The sequence below is a fragment of the Condylostylus longicornis genome, unplaced genomic scaffold, assembly GCF_029603195.1.
Source record: "Condylostylus longicornis isolate FDR11 unplaced genomic scaffold, ASM2960319v2 ptg000030l, whole genome shotgun sequence".
In the NCBI taxonomy this organism is placed as follows: domain Eukaryota; kingdom Metazoa; phylum Arthropoda; class Insecta; order Diptera; family Dolichopodidae; genus Condylostylus; species Condylostylus longicornis.
Window position 1 is genome coordinate 6,438,547 of NW_026577999.1, and position 19,509 is coordinate 6,458,055.

At 23.9% G+C, this 19,509-nt stretch overlaps 1 protein-coding gene across 2 annotated transcripts in view; it reads left to right on the plus strand.

Moving 5' to 3' along the window:
- LOC129608163 (unconventional myosin-XVIIIa) overlaps positions 1–19,509 on the plus strand; it is a 229,151-nt gene that overhangs the window by 172,352 nt on the left and 37,290 nt on the right. For both annotated transcript variants that reach the window (XM_055519494.1, XM_055519497.1), the window contains 2 exons: positions 4,437–4,571; positions 4,772–4,999. In XM_055519494.1, the coding sequence (XP_055375469.1) occupies positions 4,437–4,571; positions 4,772–4,999 (363 nt within the window). The remainder of the gene's footprint in view (positions 1–4,436; positions 4,572–4,771; positions 5,000–19,509) is intronic.

A 19,509-nucleotide genomic window follows, 5' to 3' on the forward strand; every position in this document is an offset into this window, starting at 1 on the left:
AAAAATAAATATAGGAAGTTTCATATTTATAAATTTTAAAGGAAATAGGAATTCAATAGTTTAGTTAGTGGTTTTTTAAATTGTATAGGGAAGCTAGTATATAACGTAGGTTTTTTTATATTTTAAAACAATTCCAAAAAAAATTTCTTTTTATAGATGCTTATTAGCATTTCTACATTTTTCCTTTTTGCAATTCGTTGTCTTTTAGTTCACAATGAATAATTATACATATATGTATGTATGGACTTGGAATATATAATTTAACATTATTATATTTGTAAAATTTATTCGACGGGAATAATTGTACACTATAGAAAGGATGCAATTGTTAGTTTTTTAATATAGGGCTTTAATTTCACATCTTCATCATGCTCAATCACTTGTTCGGAATTGTATACTCGTATTAATATTATTTGCATATAAAATTTCGGGAGGGAACAAATAAATTCTACAATACTTAAAAATTGTAAATTTTATATTTGACAAATTTTCATTGGAATTTTAATATTGAAACATTTTTTAATACTACAATGAAATATTTTTCATTTTTTATATACATTCGTACGCGAATATATATAGGTTAAATGAATTCACAATAATAAATTGCCATTTAATTGGGAAATTTTATTTTATTTTTTGTTTTTGGAAATTGTCAAAAATATTTAAAAAATGTGGTCACATTAATTTACAAAATTAATTATCGTAGCCTTGTTTTATTTATACACAATTTTCTTTTTATACAACTTAATCCAAAATAATCTTTAGTTTTGTTGATGCAAAATTATCCCAAATAATATACGACACGTCATTATAGGTCTGCAACTCAATTAAAATGCAATTAATTAATTTATTTATTTTATGACATAAAGCCTGCTTAATTTAATTAAATCTACTTAAATAATAATTAAATATTCAATTGATATTAACTAGTTTTATTTTCTGCATATTATTTACACACTTATAATTACTACTCTACATTTAAAGATTGTTAAGAGATTAATTATGTAACAAAACAAGAAATTTTTTTATTTTTAATGTAATTATGCAAACATTTCCTTTATAATATGAAAATTTTTCCAAGTTATAATCAGGAAATTAATATTGCCATCATTATGTATTGATAAGGCTATTTATGGTATTTCAGTAGTTTGTTTTTAAAATTATGGCAAGTTATGTTAGTAAGGTATTAAAAATTTATCACTACTTTTACACGATAAATGGAATTCGAGGAAAAAAAATTGTAAAGATGGTTTAATGAATATTTGTATGCATGTACGTTATGTGCATGTTGCCTTTCTATTTGAAGGGAAATAAAAATTTATAAAATCTTATATATTAAACTAGATTCCTTCAATTTTCAATTATTTGCAATTAAAGTTATAATGCTTATGCAATATTAAAAGCAGGAAGAAAATGGTAGGTATAGGTAATTTTTCTGATAAATAAAAAGAGGTTTTATGCGTGATATGTTTTTGAATTTTGAATTAATATTTTAGAAATTCACGGCATGCAATATTTATAACTAATAATTTAGGAAAAATTTATTTACACTAAAATCCGGATAAACTGGACAACAATTTAAAGTCCTAAATTTAAAAAACAAAATTCTTGAATATTTCTTAGCAGTTTTACTCTTTGACTGGTGGAATCAAGTAGAACTGATCCAATTATTCTCAAAATGGCCACTCTTTGTATGGAAAGCATTTTTTTTAGTGTCACATTTTTATAGAATTTTTTCTAAGATATTTCTACAAAATTCTAATATTTGACTTTTTTTCAAATGTCAAATTTTTGAAGTTTCGATTGACATCTGTCATTCATTCTTCCTTGACATTCATGTTTTTTATAAAATTATTTGTGTTCTAAATTATATATGTATATACTAAATGTGTACTGAAATTGGATTCAAAATTGTCAAAATTTTAGAGTTAAGTTGTCAAATAGCAATCTTTCATATGATTTTCTCTTCATATCTGCGTAAGTTTTCTCAATTTTTTTGGGAAATACTTAGAAAAGAACACATCGGCTATATCGGAACTGTTATTTTTAAAGAGCTTATTACCGGGGTCTTGTTTACAGGTGTTTTACTGCACTAAACAATTTATACTTTGAAATATTGTTAATGTAATTACACATATACTTATACAATTATGTTTTAAGCCTTTTTTCGAATCAACAACACTAATTTAGTGTAAACACTTTTTAAAAAACTTTCGCTTTGAAATTTTTTTTTTTTTAACTTAAATCATTTACATTTTTTTTTAAAAATAATTTGAATTATCTTATCTTATTTATTTACTTATTGCATTGAGATATCTTGATTATAATTCCAACGTATCTTATAAAATTCATAATCATCTTTTATTTTATATCTAGTCTTTCAATCTAATAACAATCATCACATATGTTTATGGAATATGTCATAAACTTTTTAAAGAAAATTTTTCTTTATCTTAAATTAAATCAAAACAATATTTCTTGTATAACACAAATATATAAACATATACATATATATATATATGTTTATATTTTTATATATTTATTAATTTATTCAATATAAACGCATTTCTTTTATAAAAAAATAAATTTAAAACTCAAATTTAAAATTGTTTGGCCCATAAATGTTACCAAAACTTTCATTATTTCTTAATAAATTTTATTAAAATTTCAAATGCGTTTTGCATTAAAATGGAAATTCTTTTATGGGGAACGTTTTTATTTATTAAAAACAAATCACGTTTTTTAAGTCACTAAAGCATTTAAGAGTAATAAACAATTCAAAAAAGTGCATAAAAACAAAAAAATATTTTCTTTTTAATTCGAAGAAAATAATAAAAAATATGACAGGAATGCTTGTCAAAATTCAATTAAATTCAAAGAAAAAATAAAAATAAAGGCTTGTCAATTAAAATGAAATTTCATTATTAGACACAAAATAATTGATGTAACAACAACAACAACAATGTTGAAATTGAAAAACTTTTCAAATAAATATTTAGTGTGCACCATCAATTTAATTTCCAATTGGTTATCATGACACTTTCTGTATTAATCATTTTCCATTGCATTTGATTTAATATTTTCATTTGAAAGAAATTAGACTAATTAGGCTTTTTTTGTTATCCAACTCATATTTTAAAATCAAATCATGAAAATAAGACTAAATTGTTATAAAACGAAACAAGTATTAAGTTGAAGTGAGTGTTGCCGTTAATTGATTTTTAAATGATTTGAAAGATATTTAAAGTATAGGCACTTATTGTGAATTTGTATGCAATGGATATTTCATTGAAAATATTTTTGAAGTAATTGTACACATTATTATTTACTTAGATTGAGTTACCGTGTAAATACGAAACACAAATTTGATTTTAATTAGTATTTCAATTTAAAAAATGTAAAGATTAATATTTCACATCGATCCTCTAACCTTTTTAAGTTATAAAATTAAGATTAGTTCAACGCGTTTAATTATACCTTAAAGACTTCTTTACATTTATTGTAAAGTTAGGGATTTAACTAAATGAGTGCGTAGCATACGAAGGTACAAATATAGTCTGTGTAGTCTGGCATAAATGTCAAAATGTTATTTATGTGTAATTTTATAAGGGTATAAAATTTTTTGCTTTTTTAAATATCGAAATTATTTTCCAGAAAAAGTTTCGTGCTTATTACATATATATTTTCGCGTTTTAAAAATGTGAATTGACAATAAGCAGATCAACTTGACAATTGAAAAAAATAAAAAATTTTCAAAAAAGTGTCCGTTGTCTAAATCGAATATTACTCATTTACTCGTAAGTCACTTGATTTAAAATGTACGGGTATGAGAAAATTTTGGCACAAGTAGTACGTACTACGCGTTCATTTAGCTAAATGCCTTAATGTGTGCAATTTGGTAACGTTATGTCTCTTCTCTTTAATGGAGTACGCTGAACAATGTTCAAAAATGTCAAATTTTCGTAAATGATTTTTTAATTCAACATTCAATAACTATTGTAACTAAAATTAAATATTAAGTATATTGTATTAATCTTTATCAACAAGCATTCGAATTAAATGACAAATAAATGACTATAATTTATTTAATTTTCTGACTGAATCATTATTACTAATTCTAAATAACTTCAAAGAGATTAACTGCTGAGTAAAATCTTTTAAACTACAAAATAACTTAATATTTCTAATAATAAGTTTCGACAATGATCTTTTCATGCAATTTTTTTCATCTGTCCATGGGATGTGAATTCAATGATTTTGCATTTACATGCAGTTTCCAATTTTCAAATACATACTCTTATTCACATACAGAAATTAAACAAGATCTTAAGAAACAAATCAACTACTGATCAAAAATAATAAACATAATTTTATTTTCCAATTATTTTAAAATAAAACTCTTAATTTTTTATTATCCTTTTTTCTTTATAATTTAGGTACTTTTCCGTTCTGGTGTTCTAAGCCAATTAGAGGCAAAACGTGATGAACTTCTTTCAGATAGAATTGTTCAATTACAATCATATTGTCGTGGTTATTTAGCAAGAAGACGAGTTTCACATAGAAGAGTTCAAGTAAGTAACGCATAAATATTGTTATTCATTGATTCATATACAAATAATAAACTGTTAGATATAATTTTACATGTATATACACTTACATACATGCATACATATACATATTAATTAGATTTGAATGAAAAATTTTCTTATTTTTAATTTTCATTTTATATAAGACTATATTGTGTTTTCAAATGAAATCTTTTTTATTTCAGGAATTGGCTGTACGATGTATTCAACGTAATGTAAGAGCATTTATGGCTGTGCGTGATTGGCCTTGGTGGCGTCTTTTAGTCCGTGTTACACCATTATTAAATGTTCATCGTACTGAAGAACAACTTAAAATTGCTAATGATGAATTACAAAATTTACGAGCAAAATTAGAAAAAATCGAAAATGATCGAAATGTATTGAAGACTGAAAATGATAAATTAGAAAATAAGGTAAGTTTTGTACATTTTAAATTGTTAATTTGAAAATTAAAATTTTAACATAATTTTGTATTCAACTCTCGAGCAATTAATTTTTGTTTTTTTGTACAAGAAATAATTAATTATTTTAAATAATGAATTTAGCAAATCTAAATTCAACATGTAGGGTATAAAAATAATTATAATTATAGTATGAGTAACTTTGGGGTCAAGAATTAGTTTAGAACAAATTATTATATCTACTAAGAGTATATAGAGTCGAAATATAAATTCTAAGCAGACAAAGAGCCGCAAATTAAATAGTGTTTTTTGTTTTTTAACTTGAAGTGTATTCAAAATAATTAAAGGAAACTCTGCAATGTTATTGTGCCATAAAATTCTGTAATTTATAACATGGATGATAAGGGATTTAAGAGCATCGCTCGAAAGTCAAAAATCTATTCTGATCGTCCAGACAATTGAATTTCTTCATATGTAAAAAAAAAATTCAAAATTAGATTATTCACTTTCGAAGATTAAAGTAAAATATATCTTCATCTTATGCGTATATTCAAGTTTATCCCCTTGTTATTTCTAAAGACTATTTATAAAAAATTCGGAAATATGCAGCCTCATCTAATACACTTATGAATTTTTATTTTTATGGCTACAATATTCTCTTATACTAATAAATTCTATGCAAATTTCTCTTTCGTTTTTGTTTCTCACTTTTATTTTCAATAAAATATTAAATAACCTCGCATTTTTTTTTTTTGTTTTTTTGCATAATTTTAAGAAACAATTTTATACAATGTTGCAGTTTTTTATATAAATATTTTACTCTTCATAATAAAATGTAAGAACCGAAATAAATTTGAAAAAAAATGAAAAATTTCAATAATTTTTGACTCGAAATCAAGCAAAATTAATGACTTTTATGTTAGAGAGCACGCTTTTAACTTAATTTTACATTTACTATTCATTATTATTCTTGTTCATTTATATATTATTTGCTATTTAAATAATATACTTCCGAATGGATCAAATATTTTGGTATATGGTACAAAATCTCAAAAAGTTTTAACAATAAAGGCCATTTTCCAAGATATTAGTTGGAATCTATTAGTAATTGTTTTAATATTGTTAACAGTTTCTCTATACTTGCCACTAGATGTCATTTTAGTAATAACTTGGATAGATGCGCAATAGAAAACAATTTGAGTCGTGGATAGATGCGCAAGAGGAGTAAGTCGTGGACGGAGGTCGAAGGGCCTACGACTGGCCTAGCATTGTGTAACAGTTTTGGAGGGTGCCACCTCCTCTTCCTAACTAACTAGTAATAATTTTTAATTAGAATTCTAGATATGAATTACTAATTAAATGATTTATAAAGAAATTTATGAAATTTATGTAATATGCAATTTCGGCCTTTATTTTGAAAATTGTTCGAAACGCCCGAATATACCATTTTGGAGAGTTCAAACTGTTGGAAACATAAAATTCTGTATAATATTTGAATTAAAATTCTGCAATTTTTAAACCGAATAAATCGTATCTAAATCTAAAAATTCCTTAAGAAATCAGAAGGGTTTAGAGCTGCTGCAATTCAATTTCTTTGACCGAATATGTCAAATATTTAATGAGATTTTGTGCATATTTTTTTTACACATTATATGCGATAATAATAATTGAATATCGTTGATTCTAAAAAAAAAATTAAAAAGAAAAATTTTTTTAAATTGATGAAATTTAAGTGAAGAGCCATGACACTATGAGGCGTGTATGTAGACAAAATCAAAATTATAATGTGAAAATTTTTAATAAATTTTTTTTTTATTCTCTTATATTTCTTGGGAAATTTTCTATAACGAAAGTGACGGGTTCCGCTTCGACCGAACTGAATGATTTAAAAGCATTTTATTTGGCAAATCTTTTTAAATTTTATATAATTTTTTAGTTTTTTTTTTTTTGTGAGTGCAAAAAAAAGTAATTGAACTGAAAGAGAAATAATAAAATAAATAAGAAAAGTAGAAGAAAAAAAACATTTTTTTTTATTTAAAATAAAAATAATTTTTTTTTGGCAAATGCTGTAATAATTTTAAAATTTTTTCGTTTTCTGTATTTTAAATTTTATATAATAAAATAAATATGCATGCAAAAACTATAAAAACGAGAAAAAAATAAAACAAAAGGATGCAAAAATTATTGCAAAAATTTTTTTTTATTCGCCTTTTTGATTTTTGAATGTCGATTTTTCTGTTTGCTGTTGCTGTTTTTCAGTACGAATTTTAATTTTTAAAATGCTGTTAATGAGTTGTATGAGTAAAATATAACACTTACGTCCATTGTTATATCATAAATTTTCGTTAGAGTCTTCTATACACATAAACACTCGAATGTATATAATTATATATATTTTATTTTTATAAAACAAATATTAAATTAAAATTTAAATTTAAATGTTAAGAAGATGCAATTTCATTTTATTTACTTAATATTTTTATGTAATGAGAATTCAGATGTTCGAAAACAAAAAATGAAAAGAACGAAAATAGAAAGCGAGTTGACTATAGCAAGAAAGCGATAATTACAATAGTGATAATTACAATGAGAATTTTTGAAATCACTTCTTGGTAAAAATTGCCATATAATAAAATTCCTATAAATAATATTTAAAGGGTTTCTGTGATTTAATCATATTTTGTTTAAAGGTATACCATTTATCATTATAAGAAATCAATATGAATGTGTTACGACATTTGTTGGTTCAAAATTCACAAATTATATATTTTGTTGATCTATTTCTTGTGACATTATAAATGGAATGGTGAGTTTACAATACTCTTCAAGTACAGTTTATAAATTACGAAAATTGACCTATTAACTGTCCTATTAAATATTTTAAAATTAATTTATTCTTTGTCTTTAAAACTCTTATAATATTAATTTTAAAAAAATATATAAGAATTGTACAATTTACATCTTGTCCCTTAATATTTTTTCTATAAATACATTTAATTAAGTTTTTATTTAAAATCGGAAAGATTGTACTAATATTGTCAATGGCACACTTATTCAATGTAATTAATTAAGATATATTGAAAAATTATAGCTACAGGTTCTCAGCTAAATTTTAGTACAGTTCAAAAATTTCGACTTAACTACCTTGAATTTAAAAGAATTTTTCACCTAGCTTGCTCATTTAAAAACGTAAACTCATTTTATACATTTTTTTTTAAACTTTCTTAAAATTAACTTTGAAGAAACTTTTGTTACACTATATTTAGTTTCCTATTTGTGAAAATATTAATTATGTAAAAATTTATTTTTTTTTTTGAAAATTTAAAAATTTTTCTTTGGCATCAACACAAAAGGTCAGGATGGCATTTGTATATGCACATTTTAATTAACTTTACTAAAAAATTTTTATTTTAGAATTTGTAGCATGGTATTTGATAGTTTTACAAAAATTAATTATTAAAATAATAGAAATTTAACTTATAAATATCAACATGAAAATGAAATGGAAATTTAATTTTCAGCACGGCTCCAAAAACAAATTGGAAAAAAATTATTATTAGTTTCACTCTGTTCATTCGTTTCACTCTGTTCTCTGTTCTATCTCGCTAACCTCTCCAAATTTGTAAAATCGGAATTTTCGATGCGTTATATATCCGAAACTACAAGCTTCTCTGCATATTCCTATAAAAGCAAAAAATTAATAATAGTAAATGCCATGCCATCAAAATATGTAATTATTTCCATTAACTCACTACTTAGTTGTTCAATTCAACTGTTCATTATGTAACACTTTTTTCATTTTTTTTTTTTTCATCCTAAATGTATGCAATATTTAAAATATTTTGGTATATGAATGTAAGTAATTTTGAGTAATGCAATGCAGCTGTAATGTTGGGTATATATTTGTATAATGTAATTTTCGAGTGAGAAGAATTATTCGTTATTGCATATATCTTGTTTTTTTTTCTAAAATGTATACAAAATTTATTCACTTTGTTCAAATTTTTGTGAGCGTATCAATATGCCCACATACATTTTATTCTACATGAAAATTTGATATTTTGAGATCAACCGAGGATATTGATGATTTTACGACAACTAATTAATTAATTCATTTATCTCTCCAGCTTTACGTTATAGGTAAAATTTTCTGGAATAGTTTAATAAACTTTTTTGTAATTAATTGCAGATTAACCCAAATTACAAGTAATTTTTTTTTAACATCATTGAGAGCTTTTCAATCAAATTTGTTTTATAAACATTGAAGATTTATTTACATTTTCATTATTTTAGAATTATTTTATTTAATTTTCACATTCTAAGAAAAATTTATTCCCTGAAATTGTTATTATCCAATTTAATTGTTTACTTAATCAGAATAAAAATGAAACAAAAAAATTTTTAATAGGGTAAGATATTTAGGAAATTTAGGCAATAATATTAAAATAAAAAAAATAATAGAAGATTAGGACTTTCATTCATTTGCAAAATTTGTAAACAATTACAGTTCAATTATACAATAAATTTTAATTTAAAATTTGAAATGGAAATGATTTTGCTAAATTCAAATTCTAAATTCAATTTTATTTCCTGTATAGTGAATTTAATAAAATTAAGGAAAAAAAATATTTATATGTGCTTAGCAATTTTTAAAAATTTATAAAAACAATAATTTTTCTCTATCAACATTACAATATTTCAAAATGAAAAATGTTTTCCTATTTTTAGGAATCACTATGTACGAGACACATACTCGTAATTTGTACATGCATAACGTTATACATATGTATGTATATATTGTACATAAAATACATGAAATTAAATTTTGGTTTTTTTTTTCAAAATTTTCTATTTGGTCTATACTGTAAAATTAGCAATGTCCATAAATATATATACAAACAAATATAAATGTAAATGTATAAAGTCTATATACAATAACCACCTATTTTAGAAATATGTATGTATTCCTTAAAAGTGTCGGCACCAAAACCAAAAAAACAATTAAAATTAAAATAAAAATAACAAAAACAAAATCAAAAAAATAACAAGAAAATTTACATAAATACATAAGTACTATGTTTCAAATAATTGTTCATTATACACAAATATCAGGGCAACAGTTAAAGAGAGGGAACGTATCGAACATTTTTCCCTTTAATTCATAAAAATTTCGGAGGCAATTAGATAAAATAATTTGCTATTGTTTTGGAGCAAATCATTATCTACTAAATTCTTGAACAAACTTTTAAAACTGTATTTTTACAGAACTATGCAGAATTTTGAATGTTTCTCCAAAAAAATTATTGTGTCAATTTAATCTAATTTTGATTTAACCACTTTAGAATTTCCGAATATCGAACCAAATTTTTTTGTACTATAAATTTAAATTCGAAAACCTTTCTATATTGAAATATGTACCTAGATTTTTTGCTGGATTGACTAAGAAAATTGGAATGGTTATGGTGATAAAGAAAAAATTTTATTCTCTGTCTGGTCCAAAATAAAAATTTCATACATAGAAATATAAGGTCTTCTCATAAAAGTAGTTTCTCGCTATATATACCGAGAGCTACGCTATATTTGTATTCATAAATAAATGTTGCTCAACTTAATTAGTTCATAAACATTTAATTTTACTAAAAACTAAGATAAATCTTAGTTATTAGTAAAAATACATTGCATATTTATGATGTTCTGTTCTTACAGTGTTGCGTTTCGCACTTATTGTTTGATTTCACTAAGAATGGAATCAAAATGAGCCATGTTGCACCTCATGTATAAATTTCATTGCTATGATCTCATACGAACAATATCTACCCTAAAAAAATTCTTTTTCGTGACGCTTATGATTTTTTTTTATACAAATTTTGAATATACATAATATGTTTACGTACATACTATACAATCTTACATATTTACATAATATACACTTATAATTTAAAAATATATATAAACATGAGCTCAAATGCATTTTATGTGGATCAGCCAAAGAAATGTTTCTAAAAAAAGACAACAAAATTTTCTTTTTCAACAATAATTTTTAATAAACTATACAGAAAATTAAATGAAAAAAAAAAAAATAATGAAAATGCATTCATACATAATAGGATTTGATTTCAAATTCTATTTTTATAAAATATAAATTCAGTTTTATTACACAAAATTGAAAAGTGACAAATTAATTTTTTTTTTTCGCTCCCTTATAATAAATGAAGATATTTTACGAAGATCGATTGATTCTGTTTGTTTTTTTTATGATATAAAAATATAGAAAAATATTTTTTTATATGAAATAATGAAATTCGGAAATTTTATTTTGAACATCTGGATAATGAAGTACATCGGACCCGTTTGAATGTCCCCTTCAGACATTTTATAACTTTAAAATTAAAATATTTTAGAGATTTACTGATCACTGATGATATTAAAAGCTTTTTGGGTTCAGCAGTGATTCATTACAATTATTAGAATGGCAAGAACTATAAAAATTCACGGGATTTCCTGCCGTCGAAAACCTGAGAAATTTATTTATTTCTGTGATAAGCAAAACCTTCTCGTATGTAGAGTGTATAATTGTTAATTACATAACATATACAATAAATTATGCCTTAGATGTAAAAGAACATCTAAGACGACAACTAATTGAGGTCGAGGGGTCCAATAGTAAGCACAATAGCACATTTTTGCTCGTAAACGACTCTATATCCGAACATCAGCTTCCATTAGAGGTATTTTCCTTAAATGTGTGCTCTTAAATTGGTAACAATTTTGAATTTGAAATCACACTGCAATCTAGAATTGTAGAGTTTCATTGTGTATTCATAATAAATTTTGAGGAATTTCAGTTAATGCTCAATACATGAGACTTTCTAACCTAAACCATAACTGTTTTCTGAAATATTACTGAAAAATTATTTCAATTTTTGTAAATATTTCATATTTAATTAAAAAATAAAAATTTATATGTAAAAATTGTCATACATGTAACAAAAATAATTTTTCAAGAATATTCCAATTTCTATTAAATTGAAGTTAAAGAAAATTTTACAATTTCAGAGAATGTCTAAAAAAAAAATTCTATATTAAACATAGAAATTTCAATTTAATTGAATAAAAACTGAAACCTTGATAAAATGTTTTTACATTATTTTTATTACACTATTCAATATGGATGACAGCTTTCATCTAAAACCAAAAATAAATAAAAAAAAAATGTTTTTTTTCTAATGCTAAATTTAAAAGCGCTCCAAAAAAAAGAAAACATTCTTTAATAGAACAACGTAAATTTTACTTACATTTTATGTAATCTAAAATTAGAATTAAAATTTTTGGAGAAAAAAGGCTAGCAAAAATGAAAAAATAAAATTAAACATCAATTTTCTAATTTTAAAAAGTTTTTTCCCAATAAAAATTGAAAATCTATTTTAATGTCTCACTATAAATTTGGAATCTAATGTAAATTTAACAATTTTCAATTGAAAATAAAAATTTCAATTTATTTTTGCAATTTACATAAATTTTGAAAACAAAACGAAAACAATCATTAGATTTCTAAAAATATTAAAAATTTGCTTTCATTTTAATTTTTTCAACGCTAATTATTCAGGAATACTGTGAATTCTGCCTAAAAAAATAATTAACCAATTAAATGATTGAATTTTTTGGTTCAAAAACTTTATTCTTAATTTTAAAACCTTACTCTTAATTATTAGTTCTATAATTCTCTCTTCAGGGAGAGACTCACTTATGAAAATTTTGTGAAGATCAATTCTCTCCTAAAATGCAATATTTCTAAGGAATTCTATGACTGTTTATATGATTGTATTGCACATAGAGTTAAAATATGCAGGCACTTAATCTAATTTTTAATTTGAAAATACCAGTGAGTGTGAGAATTAGGATGCCGATGGAGATGTAATAATATGCATTACTTCTAGTAGCTCTAATTTAAAAAAAAACTTATGATTTATAAAATGTTAAATAAGAGCCATGAAAAAATTTTGTTCCAAGGATAAAATTTGAACAAAACATTATAATTTCTCGACTACTGAAATAATTATGAAATTTGCATAAAGTATACGCACTCAACCTTTTTTTTTTAATTTTTAAAAATTTGTCCATTAAAATTCTTTTAATTTATGGTGAACATACGGTATTGTGCATAGCATTGTGCACGCAAAATGACAATTCCGAAAGCATCAGGGAACAAAGTGATTTTCTCCGCAATCATACTTGTAAATGCAACCAGAACTATTCCAAAATTTCCAATTTTAAATTCAATTTCGATGTTCAAAAGTATGTGCACAATGTTACAACAAAATATAAGAAACAACTGGATGGAAACATTTAAAAAATTCATTGCAAAAGGCTAAACACACAAATTATAGTTTGAAATCAAAGAAAAAATTAATTATTATAATAAAAATGGCGACCTTAAAACATTTTTGTAAAATTTATTGATGATTCATAATTTATCGAGGTTTTCAACATAGATTTTTCATTTCTTTTCATTTCTGTCATTTTCATAATTAACATTAAATGAAAAATTTAATATACTACGAATTTTTATTGATCTATATATTTTTTTTTTCCAATTTTTTCTTTTCTTATTTACAAATCATTTTATAATTTTTTACTTAAAATGTGTGTGGCGGCGTGTAATTTCTAATTTGTATATTTTTTCAATTTTTGAAACAAAATTTTCCAAATAAATTTTCATTGAAGAACAGAAGTGCATAATAAGTATATTTTCAAAAAAAAAACCAAAAGTAATTAAAATAAAAATAAACGCAATCTGCGTGTAATAAATATGACGGATAAATTTTGTATTTCAAAAACCAAATATAAAGTTCATCTATAACACACACAAAAGTTACTTATGAACTTTTATTTGTAAAACTGGCAATGCCTTATTGTGACCCTTTCACTCACAACACTAAAATCGATTCAGACTCAAGTCGAGTTTATTTCCTGTTGATTGAAATTGAATTAAAAATGTCATAAATAAATCTAACACATTGTGTTAGATCATCAAAAATATTCTTAAAAAAAACTCAAAAAATTGCTCAAAAATGAGTGTTTTTTTTTTACTGAAATTTGAAAACCAAAATGTTATTTTAAAAATCACTTGAAAATTCTAAGTATGTAAGCATAAGTCACTCCAAAAATTTCACTCAAAACTCGCTCAACAATGTTGCTACGAATTTGCGTGTCACTCAAAAAAATATTAAAAAAAAAAACAAATTGACGAATAGCTGCGTATGAAGATCTAATCCCAAACATTTTACATTATTGCATTGCCCTTATAACAAAGGTAAACAAATTTTTAATTACCAAAATTGCTGCCAGGCGGATTTGGTATCAATAATTCTGTAATTTTTGACTCTTATAATATTCCCTAAATTGTGAAACGGCACATAGAGTAGCAATCGGTCCAAACTATGGAACAAGGCAACAAATCAAAATATTAAAAGAAACTTTAAATAAATTAAGTGATTTTTTTTCATAAATAACTTTTTATAGTTGATTTTAATTATACTAAGTAATTCTAATTTTTAATTTGATAGATCTACGCAGTTGTCTTAGAGTCAATAAAAAGTAATTTGAAAACGCATTGAAAATAATCAAAAATAGCTTTTATTACAATTTTAGATTTTAATTTAATAATTAAAATTTTAATATAGTGTTACTATAACTTAGGATTTTTTTTTTAAATTCGAAATTTTCTTTAAATGGACTATGAAAAATCTATAATAAAAAATTTTGTTCTCCAAAATTTAATTTCATTTAAAAATTATTTCTTTTTATTAGAGAATTTAAGCTATAACAAAAGTGTTAAGAGCATAAATTTAAAAAAAAATTCTTGTACTACACGATAAATTTTACGTGACCAAGAAATAAAAGCGTTTTATCTCATAAGAAAGAACTTAGAAAATCTTATCAGCCAGATTCATTTAAAGAAAATTTTCACTCTTAATATTGCTTTGGAAAATAATAGCATCAAACTGGGAAATTGGGTGCTATTTCCAGCGGAGTTGTGGTCTGTCGAGCCTTCAAAGTTGCTCAAATTCATCAGGAGGTGTGTCTCGAGGGGGTGTTGTACGGCTTGTCCCACACCTAGTTGGGCGGCACAATAGATCTTTATATTTTCTGGTCGCGATACACTGTTGCCCCTTCTTTGTTCTATCTATTACAATCTAATAGCATCAAGCTGGCTATTACAAGCAATTATGACATATAACAGTATCTTTCGCTGAACGAAAAGATATGTGTAGTTTATTTAAAAATTATATTCTATATAAAAATTTAAATTCTAATACTTCATATAACCGTAATCATAACCTTAATATTATTTTATGACTGTTTTTCGATTTAGACCATTAAATAACAAAATAATAAAATTTTTTTTAATCAGAAATAATTTTTGACTAGACTAATTTTTTTTTAAGAGCAAAAAAAAATCTCGAAAATTATAGCAAAATTTAAATTTTTTTTCCAAATTTATTTTGTTTATAAACAAGAAAATAAAAAAAATTTTTTTTTTTTAAGAAATTTTGAAATTTAATATTTTCTAATCAAAAGTTCTTAATGAAAACATAAGAATATAAAATAAATAATAAAAAAAAAAAATTCTTTTGTTTTAAGCGCCACGAGTATTCGAACAGTAGATTTGATCAGAAATTGAATTAGAAATTAGATTTTTTTAATTTTAATCCTCCTCAGGCCAAGATACGTCCAATAGACACACTTCATTTTATTTCTTAATATTTTTCTATAACCTAGTCATACCCGGTTTTCGACATGCTTAATAGTTTACTGGTACACATGTGTATCAGTCGGGTCGAAAGGGTTACCCCTTTCTAAATTGGAATACATATATAATTGTTATACTTTTTATTCTGTTTATGTACTTGTCTTTGTAATAATATAACTTTTATTTGATTGTATGTAATTGAACAGTTTCATTAAGTATCGAAATTTTCTCCGAGCACTCCAATAAAATATTTTAGAACAACAAGGGTTAAAAGTGTTATTCGGAAAAAAAACTTTGCCAATTTTATTTCAACATTGTTTTATGCATGTGATTATTTTCTTTTTCCTATTATTATTAAAAATATAAAAATTCCTGTTATGATTTGTTCCGTTTTATTTATAAGCGTTCCGAATATTCCAAGAAAAAAAAAAATAATTTTTTTTTTATTTATTCATTTTATTTCGAATTTGATAAGATCAAATTAAAATGCGTAAAATATTATTTTGAATAAAAAACATAAAAACGTTAGAGAAAATTATTTGGAATGATGAATGTTTTATTTAATTCAAATGTTCTGATTGTTATTTTAACAAAAAATAAAAAAAACACAATACATACTTTATTTATATAATAGAAAATTTTATTTTAAATATTAAAAAAATTAAAAAGTATATAAAAATAAGCTGTAAATGAAAAATTTTCTGAAAATTCATTAAACGACCAGAATTTTATTAAACAAATTAAATTTTGTGAATTTTGTTGTACAAATTCTGTTTATATTTGCAAAAAAAAAAAACAAAAAACTAAAAACAGAAATTTGACCTATTTGCTTAATCATAACAATTTGCAAATTTAAAAATGCTTAATTTTTTTCGAAATCGCAATTTTTTTAAATACGAGTACGTCTATAATAATCAAACGCCGGATATCATTCTGTTTATCGAATTTTAAACTATTTATGAAAAAGTTTAACTATTCCAATCGGCACAAGAAAATTCCGAATTGACACAAGCAAACCCTTTGGTTGAATAAAGAACCGGTATTATGAGAGGTACAGAAATGCTTTGGGTGGTTCATTACATTTATTGCTGATTTTTAGTATAAAAAAAGCGTCAACGACGCTTTAATATTTAAGAATAAAATAATTATATTTTTTATTAACGATAATTAAGACTAAATATATAGAACTTCAATAGGTCCATAGAAAAGCTTTTTTTCCGCAAATTGACAAAAAACTTTAAAAGACATAAGAAGAAGAGTTAAGTTGAAAAGATAAAAGAAGTTTGCATAATGAACGTAGTCGGAAAACATCAATTCAAATTATGTGTATTTGTAAAACAAATTGTTTGCATTAATAATTATTAATTTTTTCATACTTTGTTCGCCGCCATTATAATTTTATTTAAAAAAAGTACTTTGTTACAAAACAATGTTTGCTTTTTAAAATTTCTAATTTTACATACACGTTTTATCAGATTTTGCACAATCACAAACTGTTCTTAACAATTCAACATGGTTCTTAATTATTATGAAACTATAATACACCAAAGATTGATTTCATCATCTACTCGTACATATACAAATTTGAATACGTTGAATGTACATTTTGGAAAGGCCATTAACCACTTGAGTCAAAAAAAAGCAAAGAAAAATATTTCTAATATTTAATTTGACATGATGTTTTATGAAAAAAGCAATGAATTATAAAAATTTAATAGATATTTTTCTGATTATAGACATTAATTATACAGAAAATATTTTTAGCAGCTGCCTCAATATTATATAGGTCTAATAACCCAACTCCATTTGTTTTCACATTAAATTTTTTGAAAAAAATTTTAATTATAAATGTATGTATGTACTTACCTGCATATCCAAATTAGTTTTAAGTAAATTGCTGAAAACTCGTAACTGTGAAATACTTTGATGTACACAATAATACCCTATGGATAAACTCACCTCAACTGGGGCATGTATTAAATGAAATGTAAACTGACGTACGTAAATAAAAAAAAAATTACTGACTTGAAAATTGCAGGTTTTTTCCTTTCCTAGTGAAAATACGGCTTCTACACATAGCCTCTTCAATTTTTGAACCCTTTTCCTCAAAATCTCCTTTTGCTCTCCCACATTTCTTCGTCTTTGGGGCCACATTCTAGAGCTCGACGCGCAACCGATGTTATTGGGCGTTTTAGAATGTGGCCAATCCATTTGCATTTTATTCTTATTTGGATCTCTATTGGATTCTGATCCGTCATCACCCACAACTCTTGATTCATGATTATTTTTGGCTGAAATATTCTACATATGATTTTCAGGCATTTGTTAACGAAGACTTATATCTCTTGCGTATTAACTCTGGAAACCAACCATGCCGTAACACAGTATTAATAAATTGAAATTATATAAGTTGTAACACGGTTCGGACTATGGCTTGAAATGACTGAATTTCATCTTAATACCTTATTACCATAATTTTGCAGTTATAGGAATGCTTCGTTTGTGAAAACAACTGTTTATTACTATTTCATAACGGCAACACTTAAATACTAAAAAAACACGCAAAAGGATATTTATTTGATTAATTCTATATCCCGGAATTCCAAAATCTAAATCATCTTAATTTTATTGCCTACTAAAATTTGTTCATTAATCAAAAAACTATTTTCGTTCTTAACTAATTTGAAGCTAACAACCTTTTCAATATCTTTTGTTTATTAACTTTATTTTTAATATTTTATAAAAAACATTATTCTCGCATCAAAATTTAAAACTTCCTGTAGTTAAACATAAAATATACAAGAACGATAATACAAAAAAATTGTAAAAAAAAAGTGTTGCTTTCCTTGTAAATTTTCATTTATTAAAAAAAAGACACACAAAAAAAAAAACAAGCAAAACCCCCGAAAAATAGTTTATGTTTCAAATTTTCTTCTTTTACAAGAATTTTTCTTCTTGTTCTTGTTCTTCATCAATGTGATTTTTTATTAATCAAAAGTAAATGAGCAGGAAACCAAAATCTAATTTGAATACAAGTACAACAACATGCTACATCGAATCTTTTTAAGAATAGAAAAATTTAAGAAAAAAATAAATCTCAAAAAACCGAAAAAAAAAACGAAAAAAAATAGGGTCCTATAATCGAAACATATTTGCCCTACTAAATTATATTTTTTTAATATACACACGTTCACACACATGCTTTACACTTTTTATGTTTATAGCTAAAGTACACAATATTATGTTTGTATATGTCAAATCTATAAAATTTTCTTTGGGCTTGTGGGTGGATTCTATTCATATTTCGATTTACTTTTGGAATTGTTCCAGTTAATAAAAATTTGTAGAAAACCACCAAAATGAATTAGAGAAAAAAAAATAAAAAAAAAACGAAATTCTTTTAAAATTTTATTCATAAATTTTGTATACAAAAACACTCTTTCAGAAATGGCAAGCATTTTCTAAAATGTAATTTTGATATCTGTAGTAGCCTAGGATTAATATATTTGTATCTTGTACATTTTATTAATAAATTTGAGTGATTTAATTTTAAGAATGTTACATACTTTTATAATCAATTTAATTTTCATTCGGTTTTAAGTGAAATATTGAAGTCGAAACCTAAATGCCCGAAAATGAGCGAAGTCGAAAACATTTACGAACGAGTATAATTATGAATATAAAACGCCATCTCTGTTTCAGTGTTATTTATTAATTAATCTAATATTTCAAAATATTTTGTATTAATTATTAACAAACAAATTGACGT